At 40.9% G+C, this 15723-nt stretch overlaps 1 protein-coding gene across 1 annotated transcript in view; it reads right to left on the minus strand.

Annotated features, from left to right (window-relative positions):
* B4GALNT2 (beta-1,4-N-acetyl-galactosaminyltransferase 2 (SID blood group)) overlaps nt 1–15723 on the minus strand; it is a 30744-nt gene continuing 15021 nt past the window's right edge. The window contains exons 6-10 of the mRNA XM_068530844.1: nt 15590–15676; nt 3641–3828; nt 2767–2907; nt 906–1125; nt 1–206 (exon numbers count right to left, since the gene is read on the minus strand). Of these exons, the coding sequence (XP_068386945.1) occupies nt 1–206; nt 906–1125; nt 2767–2907; nt 3641–3828; nt 15590–15676 (842 nt within the window). The remainder of the gene's footprint in view (nt 207–905; nt 1126–2766; nt 2908–3640; nt 3829–15589; nt 15677–15723) is intronic.

Raw genomic sequence — 15723 nt, forward strand, 5'->3', positions numbered from 1 at the left:
TTATGTGGCACATTGGAGATGGTTCTTGAAGTAGTGGAGAGCCAGCTTGAACTGGACCTGAGCTTTGGTGTTGGTCCGGTATACGTTGTAGCTCTTCTCCAGGGCTGCGAGCTCTGGGTCCGCCACTGGAGAACGGGGCTGGTGACCTACAATCACATTTGAGCAGGACCCCACAAGCAGGCTCCCGAGCCCATCAATAAAGAACTCTGCCAAGAGAGGGAAAGTGCAAGAAGGAAATGTGAGCTTCCGCCAGAGACCCAGGGCCATACTGCAGGTCTGGGAGGAGAGTCAGGGGGAGGGGACACAGTTTATACCCCTGGGGAGCTTCCGCCCCCATGAAGCCACCTGCCCAGGCTACTGAGTTGGAAGGACAGACAGTGATATGGGTAGAGAGACACAGATTGGCTTCCAACTGGACGGAACTGTGGACTCCAGGACTGAGGGGAATGAGAGGGGAAGTTCACCAGCTGCAGTTAAATAGGAGAGGATGTCTGGGAAAGGAGGAGCACCAGCAAGGTGGGTAAAGAGGGAGGGGCCAGAGCTGTAGGGAAAGGAAGGGGAAGGGTGTCTCGGAGAAGCAGAACAGCCTGGGGGAGACAAGAAGGCGGAGAGTGTGGAGGGAGGCAAGAGAGACCACGAGCTCTCCATTTTAGGGAGAAAGGGTGAGCTCCCCATTTTGGGGAGAAAGGGTGAGCTCCCCATTTTGGGGAGAAAGGGTGAGCTCCCCATTTTGGGGAGAAAGGGTGAGCTCCCCATTTTGGGGAGAAAGGGTGAGCTCCCCATTTTGGGGAGAAAAGGCGAGCTCCCCTGAGCAGTGGCACACGGCCCTCCCTCCTTGGGAAAAACCAGGCTTCTGAGATCAGTCCACAGCGCAGCTCCCTTCCTCACTCTTCCAGCCTCCCCACCTGAGTGAGCCACTCGCTGCAGGCGGGCGTCGAAGCCAACTCTTTGGAGCCGCTCTGTGTGGGCCAGGAAGAAGTTGACAACACCACTGGTCACCACGCAGCTGGGGAAGCCGTGCAGGGGCCGGAAAGATCCTGACCGCCGGTGGAGACAGTCCCCATTCTCACTGTGCTCCAGGAACAGCTTAAACTGGAACATGTTTCCAAGCACGCTGCCGCCTACCTAGCCGGTGGGCAGAGAAATCCACATTAGAGAATAGACTCAATATCCATGTAGCCGCTGTCAGGAAGCCTTACTGGACTGAACCTCAGTTATGACAAGAATCACACCCTTTATCTACCCTTCATACTACACTTACACCAAGTCCAAAGGGCAGACAACTCTGCTCCGTTTACCCTCCAGCAAGCTCACTCTTTCCAGAAGGTGACTCACTCCCTTCCAGTACAAGGAGTGGTGTTTAGGTGCAAGTGAGAGGCAGCCTGCTCGTGCAGGGGTCCCTACGTGGACTTCCTGCAGCCAGTAGTTTGCCTCAAGCTGCCTTCCTCCCATTCTCTGCTCCTGGTTCACCTCTCTGTGCTGCCTGTCCCTGCACTCGTGGCAGATGCATGCATCTAGCTGTTGGAGCCCGAGCAAAACAGGACAAGCAATTATATCTATTCCTGAACCATCATAATCACCCAGGGTGGCACAGCAGTCTGATTGTCTGCCATCACCTGTTCTTTACCTCCCCCCTTAGTAAATGAACCCTCTTGAGTTTTAACTGGACCAAATTAAAGTCTAGCCAATTACCCACAGAAGATGAAATTTTCCCACTTCCCTTGCAAGGTCTGACCATGTGTCTTAAGTCCTGGCTGAAAGGATGTGATCTAGAACAGATGTCTGCAACTTTTATAAGAGAACTTCTTGTCCTTCACTTCCCCTCTCCCCATTTCTTCCGACCATGCAGCTGAGGGCCACAAAGATGGACAAACAACGGGGAAGGAAGCTGGTCCAGGATGACCCTGGAAGGAGAGTTGAGTGCCAGCTTGCATTCTTACACGGGCGGGAACTGCACCTTCTATGTCATTTACGCTATTGTGATTGGGTCTCTAGAGACATCTTAGTCAAGCCAGATGCTTTGAGGACTGTCCACCTGGAGTACGAAGTAACTGTGGTCACTGTGCTACTTCTTATACATTTTCTTTCTTTTTAACAGTTTTATTGAGCTATCTTTGACATATTAAAATTGTATATATTTAAGGTGTACAGCTTGATGTCTTGATATATGTATACATTGTGAGAAGATCACCACACTCAAGCTAATTAACAAATCCATCACCTCTACATAGTAATCTCTGCAAATTTCAAGAATACAACGCAGCATTATTAATTATTGTCACCTTTTTCTTCTCTTTTCTATGTGTGAGTTGACTTTTGATGTTTTTGTTATTTTTTTTAATGTCCTTAAGGCCACATAGTCTTTTACAGCCTTGTGCCATTTTCATTTTTGTAATGGTGTGTGCCAGGGCCAGAGCCCCGCTCGCTTTCTCCGGCCACTCCAGGGAGGAAGGTAGAAGTAATAAACACACCATTTTAAAAACAGAACAACGGTGAGTTTTGGGCGCGGGTGTTGGTGTAATTTGCTCAAAGAAAAGTAAGAATAGAGGCAGAAGCAGAACTCGCATGTCTGATTCCCGCGTGATGGCCTCAACCCCAGAGCTGTGCTGCATCACCTCCTGCACCGGGCCCTCCCCCGCCCCTTCCGCCCTCCCTTCTCTCTTTCCCTCTCCTCTTCTTTCGCATACTTTCCTCTCTTCCTTTCTCCTCTCCTTCCCCTCTCGCTTGTCAGATTGCAATGGGGTAGAACCAGCAACTCTCCCTTACCACGTCCAGTTCCGTCTTCTCTAGGACATCCACCAGCACCTCAATCTTGGTCTTGTCGTTGAAGAGAAAGTCATCGTCCACCCAGAGAACGTATTTGGTGGTGACCTGAGATATGGCCAGGTTCCTACCAGCAAACCAGCCCTGTGAGTGGAGTGAGGTTAGATGGTGGTTGCCTGCCCTGCTACATATCAGTGTCACCTGGGAGCTTTCTCAGTTCCCAGCAACCAGGCAGCACCCCAAACAGTGGCCGAGAACCTCTGGGTTAAAGGGAGTCCATGTCTCAGAGACACTGGGAGAAGGACGGACTCTCTGGATCAAAGACTGAGACAAAGGCAGAAAGTCCTTCCTTGGCCCTGTGGCTAATATGGACCGATGGAAGTCCCCTTTCATCCGAGAGAGTCTCTGTGGCTCTCCCGCCCTTTCCCCTCATGCAACCTGGAAGCTGTTGGAGGGGGGGACTCTCCGGTATGTATAATATCCACTATCCACTTCCTCCTGTGTGTGCTTGCAAGATGGTGCATGGGGGAGAGAGCCGCTCCAGCGAGGGGGGAATTGTAGGGATGAGAGGTTTCTCTGCTGTTGGACCTGAATGTCAGGAAACCTTAGACTGTCAGACACCTCAAGTCACTTAGAAGGACCTCAATCAATTTCCACACCAAGTGTGAGGAGAGGCTGATTAACCACCCTGCTAATGCAGAAAAGGGAGACTGACCTGATTTCTCTGTGAATTTGGAATCAGCAAGGGGACTCCCCTCCCATGCCAGGACGCTGCTGCCTTGGGAAGGCCACTGAAGCAGCCCCATTCAGGGCAGAACCAGATTGTGGGCCCCCTTGTCCCGGGATCCAGGTGTCTCCCCATCTGGGAAGGACATACCTTCCCATAAGGCATGGTGTAATACTCCACATGGCTGTCATTAATTTTCAGGGGCTCCTTGCTGTCATCAGCCACGATCACGGTCAAGTCTGGGTAATACTCACGAACGCTCTGGAGCATGGTCATGAGCTTGTGGGGACGGAGGAAAGTTTTGGTGGCAATGGTCACCAGGTCTCTGAGCTTCCTCTCTGAGCAAGAAAGGGTAGATGTCAGAGCTCTGTCTTCGGGAAACCTCACTGTCCTGACTTGCATCATTCTGGGGGCACGTGGGTCATCTGGTGCGGTGGGGTCGGCTGAAGTTAACGCATGCTGAAAGCTACACCCTCACCTATTGTTTGTGGGTGAATGCAACAGAACCCGACTGCAGAGCCACTTCTCAGAATGACAGAAATCAGAAATCATTCCATAAACCCTTTTCAGTACATGCTGCACCATTACCCAGCTTCTCCTGGGTCTGTGGGAGTGAGTGGAAATGAGACAGGGAGACAAGAGTACAGCCATTTTGGAAAAAGACCGGTCTTGGGTAAACAAGCCTTGCAAACTAAAGGACAAAGGCCCTGGGGGCCCGAGTCCCAGAGGAAAAAAACCAGACTCACAGGAATAAAAGATTAACTTTATCTCTGTGCCACTAACAGTATACCTAGTTGCCACAAGACAAGAAGCTCAACTGTAAATTTTAACCTAATCTGTTCCTGGGCTTTCTTACAGAAAATTCTCCTGCATTTCTTCCCTCTCACAGAAGCACTCCCTACTCCTGACAGCCACCATGGAGTCACCTGCTGCTGATCAAAGAAGTTGGATGATTTCTGGAAATTATCCGTGATCACGAGACAAACCGTCCCTTCTGTTATAAAAGCAACTCTCCCCTTCTACTCGGGGAGCTGGCACTTTTTCCCTGCCTTCTCTCTCTCTTTTTTTTTTTAATTTTTTAATTTAATTTAATTTAATTTTTTATACAGCAGGTTCTTATTAGTTATCCATTTTATACATATTAGTGTATACACGTCAATCCCAATCTCCCAATTCATCCCACCACCACCAGCCCCCGCCACTTGGTATCCATACGTTCGTCCTCTACATCTGTGTCTCTATTACTGCCCTGCAAACCGGTTTATCTGTACCATTTTTCTAGATTCCACATATATGCGTTAATACACGATATTTGTTTTTCTCTTTCTGACTTATTTCACTCTGTATGACAGTCTCTAGATCCATCCACGTCTCTACAAATGACCCAATTTCGTTCCTTTTTATGACTGAGTAATATTCCATTGTATATATGTACCACTTCTTCTTTATCCATTCGTCTGTCAATGGACATTTAGGTTGCTTCCATGACCTGGCTATTGTAAATAGTGCTGCAATGAACATTGGGGTGCATGTGTCTTTTTGAATTATGCTTTTCTCTGGGTATATGCCCAGTAGTGGGATTGCTGGGTCATATGGTAATTCTATTTTTAGTTGTTTTATTTTTTTTAAACATCTTTATCACGGTATAACTGCTTTACAATGGTGTGTTAGTTTCTGCTTTATAACAAAGTGAATCAGCTATACATATAGCTGATTATATATATATCCCCGTATCTCCTCCCTCTTGCATCTCCCTCCCACCCTCCCTATCCCACCCCTCTAGGTGTTCACAAAGCATGAAGCTGATCTCCCTGTGCTATGCGGCTGCTTCCCACTAGCTATCTATTTTACATTTGGTAGTATATATAAGTCCATGCCACTCTCTCACTTCGTCCCAGCTTACCCTTTCCCCTCCCCGTGTCCTCAAGTCCATTCTCTACGTCTGCGTCTTTATTCCTGTCCTGCCCCTAGGTTCTTCATAACCTTTTTTTTTTTTTAAGATTCCATATATATGTGTTAGCATACGATATTTGTTTTCCTCTTTCTGACTCATTTCACTCTGTATGACAGACTCTAGGTCCATCCACCTTGCTACAAATAACTCAATTTCATTTCTTTTATGGCTGAGTAATATTCCATTGTATATATATGCCACATCTTCTTTATCCATTCATCTGTCAATGGACACTTAGGTTGCTTCCATGTCCTGGCTATTGTAGACAGTGCTGCAATGAACACTGTGGTAATGACTCTTTTTGAATTATGGTTTTCTCAGGGTATATGCCCAGTAGTGGGATTGCTGGGTCATATGGTAGTTCTATTTTTAGTTCTTTAAGAAACCTCCATACTGTTCTCCATAGTGGCTGTATCAAATTACATTCCCACCAACAGTGCAAGAGGGTTCCCTTTTCTCCACACCCTCTCCAGCATTTGTTGTTTGTAAATTTTCTGATGATGCCCATTCTAACTGGTGTGAGGTGATAGCTCATTGCAGTTTTGATTTGCATTTCTCTAATAATTAGTGATGTTGAGCAGCTTTTCATGTGCTTCTTGGCCATCTGTATGTCTTCTTTGGAGAAATGTCTATTTAGGTCTTCTGCCCATTTTTGGATTGGGTTGTTTGGTTTTTTAATATTGAGCCGCATGAGTTATTTATATGCTTTGGAGATTAATCCTTTGTCTGTTGATGCGTTTTGCAAATATTTTCTCCAGTTCTGAGGGCTGTCTTTTCGCCTTGTTTATGGTTTCCTTTGCTGTGCAAAAGCTTTGAAGTTTCATTAGGTCCCATTTGCTTATTTTTGTTTTTATTTCCATTACTCCAGGAGGTGAGTCAAAAAAGATCTTGCTGTGATTTATGTCAAAGAGTGTTCTTCCTATGTTTTCCTCTAAGAGTTTTATAGCGTCCTTACATTTAGGTCTCTAATCCATTTTGAGTTTATTTTTGTGTATGGTGTTAGGGAGTGTTCTAATTTCATTCTTTTACATGTAGCTGTCCAGTTTTCCCAGCACCACTTATTGAAGAGACTGTCTTTTCTCCATTGTATATCCTTGCCTCCTTTGTCATAGATTAGTTGATCACAGGTGTGTGGGTTTATCTCTGGGCTTTATATCCTGGTCCATTGATTTATATTTCTGCTTTTGTGCCAGTACCATATTGTCTTGATGACTGTAGCTTTGTAGTATAGTCTGAAGTCAGAGAGTCTGATTCCTCCAGCTCCGTCTTTTTCCCTCAAGACTGCTTTGGCTATTCGGGGTCTTTTGTGTCTACATACAAATTTAAAAATTTTTTGTTCTAGTTCTGTAAAAAATGCCATTGGTAATTTGATAGGGATTGCATTGAATCTGTAGATTGCTTTGGGTAGTATAGTCATTTTCACAATATTGATTCTTCCAATCCAAGAACATGGTATATCTCTCCATCTGTTGGTATCATCTTTAATTTCTTTCATCAGTGTCATAGTTTTCTGCATACAGGTCTTTTTTCTCTCTAGGTAGGTTTATTCCTAGGTATTTTATTCTTTTTGTTGCAATGGTAAATGGGAGTGTTTCCTTAATTTCTCTTTCAGATTTTTCATCATTAGTGTATAGGAATGCAAGAGATTTCTGCGCATTAATTTTGTATCCTGCAACTTTACCAAGTTCATTGATTAGCTCTAGTAGTTTTCTGGTGGCATCTTTAGGATTCTCTATGTACAGTATCATGTCATCTGCAAACAGTGACAGTTTTACTTCTTCTTTTCCAATTTGGATTCCTTTTCTTTCTTTTTCTTCTCTGGTTGCCATGGCTAGGACTTCAAAAACTATGTTGAATAACAGTGGTGAGAGTGGACATCTTTGACTTGTTTCTGATCTTAGAGGAAATGCTTTCAGTTTTTCACCATTGAGAATGATGTTTGCTGTGGGTTTGTCATATATGGCCTTTATTATGTTGAGGTAGGTTCCCTCTATGCCCACTTTCTGGAGGGTTTTTATCATAACTGGGTGTTGAATTTTGTCAAAAGCTTTTTCTGCATCTATTGAGATGATCATATGGTTTTTCTTCTTCAATTTGTTAATATGGTGTATCACATTGATTGATTTGCATATATTGAAGAATCCTTGCATCCCTGGCATAAATCCCACTTGATCATGGTGTATGATCCTTTTAATGTGTTGTTGAATTCTGATTGCTAGTATTTTGCTGAGGATTTTTGCATCTATATTCATCAGTGATATTGGTCTGTAATTTTCTTTTTTTGTAGTGTCTTTGTCTGGTTTTTGTATCAGGGTGATGGTGGCCTCAGAGAATGAGTTTGGGAGTGTTCCTTCCTCTGCAATTTTTGGGAAGAGTTTGAGAAGGATGGATATTAGCTTTTCTCTAAATGTCTGATAGAATTCACCTGTGAAGCCATCTGCTCCTGGTCTTTTGTTTGTTGGAAGATTTTTAATCACAGTTTCAATTTCATTACTTGTGATTGGTCTGTTCATATTTTCTATTTCTTCCTGGTTCAGTCTTGGAAGGTTATACCTTTCTAAGAATTTGTCCATTTCTTCCAGGTTGTCCATTTTATTGGCACAGAGTTGCTTGTAGTCTCTTAGGATGCTTTGTATTTCTGCGGTGTCTGTTGTAACTTCTCCTTTTTCATTTCTAATTTTATTGATTTGAGTCCTCTCCCTCTTTTTCTTGATGAGTCTGGCTAATGGTTTATCAATTTTGTTTATCTTCTCAAAGAACCACCTTTTAGTTTTATTGATCTTTGCTATTGTTTTCTTTGTTTGTGTTTCATTCATTTCTGCTCTGATCTTTATGATTTCTTTCCTTCTCCTAACTTGGGTTTTGTTTGTTCTTCTTTCTCTAGTTCCTTTAGGTGTAAGGTTAGATTGTTTATTTGAGATTTTTCTTGTTTCTTGAGTAGGCTTGTATAGCTATAAACATCCCTCTTAGAACTGCTTTTGCTGCATCCCATAGGTTTTGGATCATCATATTTTTGTTGTAATTTGTCTCCAGGTATTTTCTGATTTCCTCTTTGACTTCTTCAGTGATTTCTTGGTTATTTATTGACATATTGTTTAGCCTCCATGTGTTTGTGGTTTTTACGTTTTTTCCCTGTAATTGATTTCTAATCTCATAGCGTTGTGGTCAGAAAAGATGCTTGATATGATTTCAATTTTCTTAAATTTACTGAGGCTTGATTTGTGACCCAAGATGTGATCTATCTTGGAGAATGTTCACTGTGCACTTGAGAAGAAAGTGTAATCTGCTGTTTTTGGATGGAATGTCCTATAAATATCAATTAAATCTATCTGGTCTGTTGTGTCATTTAAAGCTTGTATTTCCTTATTAATTTTCTGTTTGGATGATCTGTCCATTGGTGTAAGTGAGGTGTTAAAGTCCCCCACTATTATTGTGTTACTGTTGATTTCCTCTTTCATAGCTGTTAGCAGTTGCCTTATGTATTGAGGTGCTCCTATGTTGGGTGCATATATATTTATAATTGTTACATCTTCTTCTTGGATTGATCCCTTGATCATTATGTAGTGTCATTCCTTGTCTCTTGTAACATTCTTTATTTTAAAGTCTATTTTATCTGATATGAGTATTGCTACTCCAGCTTTCTTTTGATTTCCATTTGCATGGAATATCTTTTTCCATCCCCTCACTTTCAGTCTGTATGTGTCCCTAGGTCTGAAGTGGGTCTCTTGTAGACAGCATATATATGGATCTTGTTTTTGTAGCCATTCAGCGAGCCTGTGTCTTTTGCTTGGAGCATTTAATCCATTCATGTCTAAGGTAATTATCAATATGTATGTTCCTATTACCATTTTCTTAATTGTTATGGGTTTGTTTCTGTAGGTCCTTTTCTTGTCTTGTGTTTCCCACTTAGAGAAGTTCCTTTAGCATTTGTTGTAGAGCTGGTTTGGTGGTGCTGAATTCTCTTAGCTTTTGCATGTCTGTAAAGCTTTTGATTTCTCCATCGAATCTGAATGAGATCCTTGCCAGGTAGAGTAATCTTGGTTGTAGGTTCTTCCCTTTCATCACTTTAAATATATCATGCCACGCCCTTCTGGCTTGTAGAGTTTCTGCTGAGAAATCAGCTGCTAGCATTATGGGAGTTCCCTTGTATGTTATTTGTCGTTTTTCCCTTGCTGCTTTCAATAATTTTTCTTTGTCTTTAATATTTGTCAATTTGATTACTATGTGTCTCGGCGTGTTTCTCCTTGGGTTTGTTCTGTATGGGACTCTCTGCGCTTCCTGGACTTGGGTGGCTATTTCCTTTCCCATGTTAGGGAAGTTTTCGACTATAATCTCTTCAAATATTTCTCAGGTCCTTTCTCTCTCTCTTCTTCTGGGAACCCTATAATGCGAATGTTGTTGCATTTAGTGTTGTCCCAGAGGGCTCTCAGGCTGTCTTCATTTCTTTTCATTCTTTTTTCTTTATTCTGTTCCACAGCAGTGAATTCCACCATTCTGTCTTCCAGGTCACTTATCCGTTCTTCTGCCTCAGTTATTCTGCTATTGATTCCTTCTAGTGTATTTTTCATTACAGTTATTGTATTGTTCATGTCTGTTTGTTTGCTCTTTAATTCTTTGAGGTGTTTGTTCTTTCATTCTTCTAGGTCTTTGTTAAACATTTCTTGCATCTCCTCGATCTTTGCCTCCATTCTTTTTCCGAGGTCCTGGATCATCCTCACTATCATTATTCTGAATTCTTTTTCTGCAGGGTTGCCTATTTAAACTTCATTTAGTTGTTTTTCTGGGGTTTTATCTTGTTCCTTCATCTGGTACATAGTCCTCTGCCTTTTCATTTTGTCTATCTTTCTGTGAATGTGGTTTTCGTTCCACAGGCTACAGGATTGTAGTTCTTCTTGCTTCTCCTCTCTGCCCTCTGGTGGATGAGTCTATCTAAGAGGCTTGTCTACTGCCTTCTCTCTTGTGCACAAACTATCTCTTTTAATAAAAAACTCTGCATGCTTAAGAGTCTTGTGGAAGCAATATTCATTTCTATGGTATTGCTGCTGCCCAAGAATCTGGAAAGGGCTCAGTAACAGAAAGAGTCATGTAAATCATGTTCAAGAGCATGGCAAATGAATCCTCTCCTACCTTTTCTCTTCTCAGGCCACATGATAGGTTTGGTTCTTTTGTTATAGTAAAGAGAGAATCAGGGGCCTGAATTACCACAGGAGGTGGTCAAGGTAGGGGACTCCCAGCCAGGTTGGTGGTATAGCATTTTGCTTTGAAATTCCATATTGTTCCAAACACATAGCAATGATAAAGAAAAATGTAGACATAGCCATGCTCAAAAATAGACATTTCCTCCAAGAACAGAAATCAACAGCCGTGAGTAGAGCTGGAGCTGGGCTTGCTGCAATCTGAGGTCAGAACAGGAGAAGAGGCTGGGAGGCCAAGTCTGAGTGTTAATGGAATAAAAGTGTCTCATAAGGTATGTGGGTCCACAGCCAGGCATTTTGCTGGAAGCCATGGACTGAAGCCAGGCTGCACTCCCTCCATCTCTCACCACATACTACCTGCTGGGCAAGGAACCCCAAACAGCCATCATCCCTGTACACACCGCCGGGTGCAGAGATGACACCACATCACAGCCAAGCCCTGTGCCAAGCCACCCTCAGGCCCAGCAACTGGCTCTTCAGTGACGCCAATATCACTAGGGGACAGGGACCCCAACAGTCCAGTATAAAATGATGGACTAGGAATCTTGGCTACTGGGAGTAGAAGCAACTGTAAAGCTGTGAGATGGGAACAAATCAGGAGAGAAAGAGAGAGAGGAAAGAGGGAGAAAGAGGGAGAGAGGAGAAAACGAAACAAACAAGCAAAAGCCTCCTACTCAAGATGAGCCACCAGCAAAAATTCCGAGACACTCAGAGAAAACTACAGCCAGCAAATCTACCCTGCGCAGTGTCTATCTACAAAATAAGAGAGGAATTTGGAAAGGATTTAAAATGAGAATATTTAAAATCTTTAAAGTGACAAATCACAGAATCACATATATGAAAAAGAAAATATGGAACAAAAACAGGCATAAATGAAATGAGAATATTTAGATATGAAACCAACTTAAAATTACTGAAGATAAATGTAAAGAACCAAAAGGGAGACGTGACTTCAGATATTTAAAATTTTTTTAACAAACATAAGAGAATGCTATGAACAACTCTGTGACAAAAAAAAAAAATAGGCAATTTACATCAAATTTAAGACAACTTTACAGAAACATTTAAAAAATTGACTCAATGTACATACAGATCAATAACCATTAAAGACACAGAACTGATAGTTTTAAATTTCTTCCCTTTCTCTCACTCCTTCTCATCCACATTCCCATCCTTAACCACCTTCCCCAAAACTTGGACAAAAAAAAAAAAAAAAGACATAAGGATCAGATAAGTTTTAATAAAACTCCAAGAGATGTATTATTCCTATTTTATTACAATTCACTTCAGCAAACAGTGAAAAAAGGAAAGCTATTCAACTCGTCTTACAAGACTTGTATAATAATATTGACAACAAAATTGGGCAAGGACATTACAGGAGAAAATAGTCTCAGTTTTGAATACAGATGCAAGAATCCTACATAAAATTGCAAAAAATTTAATTCAGCATTTAATCAACTAATACATTGCAATCAAGATGGGTTTATTCCAGAAATACAAGAACAATTTCAACAGCAGAAAATCAATCAATGTAAGTCACTACATAAACCCAATTAAAGGAGAAAAATTATTTCAATGGGTACAGACAATTTATCTGATAAAATTCAATACTCATTCATATAAAAACTCTCTGCAAGGAAATAGAAAGTAGAAATAGAAAAATTCTTAGTAGCAGTAATAGAAGGAAAGGGACTTCCCTGGTGGTCCAGAGGTTAAGACTTCGCCTTCCAATGCAAGGGGTGCGGGTTCAATCCCTAGTCAAGGAGCTAAGACCCCACATGCCTTGCAGCCAAAAAACCAAAACATAAAACAGAAGCAATATTTTAACAAATTCAAGAAAGACTTTTAAAAAATGGTCCACATCAGAAATAGAAGGAAAGAAGGAAACTTTCTTACCCTGACACATCTACCACCCTCATACCCAGCAAACATGAATGGTAGAGCATTCGAATGTTCTTAAAGTCAGGAACAAGCAAAAGTGCCTGCTACCACTGCTATTATTCAACACTGTACCGGAGATTTTAGTAAAATGCAGTAAGACAAGAAAACTAAACAACTGATAAGAACTGGAAAAGAAGAGACAAAAATCATTATTTGTTCAAGAGACTCTTTGTTAAAAACAATCACTAATATGAGAGCAAGAATGATGCTGCTTGTAAGTTCAACATTCAAAAATCACTAATGTCCTATATACCAACAGCAGCCAATTAAAATGTAGAAGAAAAAGATCCAATTTATAAAAGCAATTAGAAATATAAAGTACCTAAGACTAAATCCAATAAAGTGTGCAATTTCTTTACAAATAAAACTACAAAATAAATTATTGAAGAACCTATGAAGAGACTACGACATGGAGATTATAATATGGAGAGGTATACCAGATTCATGGTTGGGAATATTCAACTTCATAAAACTGTCAATTCATCTCTAATTAATCTACAAATTCTATGAAATTCTCATCAAAATCTCAAGGGATTTTGGAGGATCTTGATGAGCTGATGCCAAAACTCTAATGAAAAAGTAAAAGACCAAGAAGAGCTGAGAAAATTTTGCTAAATGAAGTACAGTCATCCTGAAGTATAGAATTTATCCCCACTAGATATAAAACCTGTTATAAAGTGTATGGAAACATTGTGGAATGAGCGCAAGGATAAATAGATCAATGTGACCTAAGAAAGGTTCAGACCCCTGCATGCATGAAAGTGGGTGTGTGAGGGGCCGGCTGTACAAGCAGGAGGAGGCTGGACCACTAGGTCTGTGGTGGTGGGACAATAGGCTCTCCATACACAAAAAATTAGGTCCTCTTCACATGCCACACGTAAGTATCTAAATGTAAGAACCAAACATGTGCAACTTTTGAAAAAAATACAGGAGAGTATCTTTATGGCTCCAACGTAGGGAAGAATTTCTTGAATAAGGCACAAAAAGCAAAAGCTAGAAAAAAACCAAGGAATCAATTTTATTAAAGGATAAAGCTTTATAATAACAAAAGACCCCGAAGCAAAATCAAAAGACAAGCCATGGACTGACAAAAGGTCAGAAACTAGAAGTTCATGCCATACAATGTAACTTTTATGAGAAGTTCAAAAATGCATTGTACCACACTGTATATGCTCTGTGTGTGTGTGTACACGTGTGTAAGAATAGAAATCTACATATTAAAATGTACAAAAACAGGGAAAAGAAAGATCATGACTGCTGGAAGAAGGGAGGGGAATAAGATTGTGGTGATTTCCATTTTATTGGTAACACTTTACCTTTAAAACAAATCTGAAGCCAAAAAAGGTTTTTTGTGAACTCCTTGTACTTATTTCTTTTATTTTTGAGAAAGTTATGATGTTAAGCCCATACTTTAAATCCCTCTCCATAGATACTTAATACTATTACTTTAAAATAACAATTTATATTTTGAAAAGAATCTATTTGAATAGATTACATTTTGAATATATAGGTAATACAGTAAAAAAATGTCAACTGTTCAAAATTCTAAATGTATTGAAAGTTACACCATGAAAATACTTCTTCCCATCCCTGTTCCCAACTACTTGGTTTCTTCCCAGGGGTTTACCAGTATTACTAATTTCTTGTTTATTTTTCTGTAATCAAGCAGTTATGTCTTCTTTCCTCCTTTCTTTTTACAGAAATGGTAGCTTACTCTTTACTCTTTTCTGTACATCTTCAAAAGCATTTTGTATCAGAATAAAAACCTTCCTGCTCCTGTTTTCCTCCTCCGTCCTTCTGAATGGCACTGCGTGGCATTTCATTATACCGATGGACCACATTTGATTTAACCAGTGCCTCCCACTTTTAAGGTTTTTGTCATTGCAAACAATGCTGCAATAAATACCTTCAAACAAATGTCATTTCACACAGATGTAAGCATCTGTAGGATAATTTCTAGAAGCCACATGATAAGTGGCTGGACCAAAGCACATATACATTTAAAATGCTGATAGACAGGACTTCCCTGGCGGTGCAGTGGTTAAGAATCTGCACTTCCACTGCAGGGGGCGCGGGTTCCATCCCTGGTCAGGGAACTAAGATACCACTCACAGTTTATGTTTCCCCACTCCTCCAATACAATATGAATGTAGTTTTCATTTGCAATTTTCTTAGCATGAAATTGAGCATATATTTTAATGGCTAAAAGTATTCTTGAATTTAACTTTTTGTGAATTGGCTTATTCTTTTCTTATTGTTCTTTTCTTATTGATATTCTTTTCTTATTGATTCACAAGTGCTCTTAAGTAAAATTAGACTTTCGACTTTAATGTGTGTTGAAGATATTTTTTTCCCAATTTGTCCTTTGTCATTTGACTTTGCATATGGTAAGTTTGTCATAAAAACATTAAAAATTGTTATGTATTTTATGTTTTTAGTCTTTTCCTTATGGCCTCTGGGTTTTGTGTCATATTTAGAAAAGTCTTATACTCCAAAGTTTTTATTTATTTATTTATTTGGCTGCGCCGCACGGCATGTGGGATCTTAGTTCCCGGACCAGGGATCGAACCCACGCCCCCTGCAGTGGAAACACGGAGTCCTAACCACTGGACCGCCAGAGAAGTCACTCCAAAGTTATTTTTTAACTCCACGTTTTTTTCTAGTACTTAAAAAAAAATAGATATTTGCCTATTTGGAATTTATCTTGGTATGAGCTGTGAGATAGATTCAATTTGTTCTTTTCCACATAGTTACACAGTTATCCTGCATGATTTCTTGACTAATCCATCTTTTCTCCCTTTAATTTGAAAAGCTTCCTTTATCACATGGTAAAATTCCAACATGTCTATTTCTCGATTTCTAATTTGATTCCATTGATGTATCTATTCCTGCTCCAGTACCATTCTATTTTTATAATTCTCCTCCTCCTCCATCTCAGACGGGATCCCTTCTGAATCTCACCAATATTCTATAGGACCCACCATGAAGCCCCAGGGACAAGGGCCTTACCTGGTCCAGGGTCATATAACTTGGGCATAACAGGAAGGCGGATGGTCACTGGAAACTTGGCCACTGAGGACTTGGACTGCAGACTCACTGGAGAGAGAAATAAGGTCAGGGTGGGTGCACTGTGTCTGGGTCAC

This window comes from Eschrichtius robustus, chromosome 20, assembly GCF_028021215.1.
Source record: "Eschrichtius robustus isolate mEscRob2 chromosome 20, mEscRob2.pri, whole genome shotgun sequence".
Classification (NCBI taxonomy): domain Eukaryota; kingdom Metazoa; phylum Chordata; class Mammalia; order Artiodactyla; family Eschrichtiidae; genus Eschrichtius; species Eschrichtius robustus.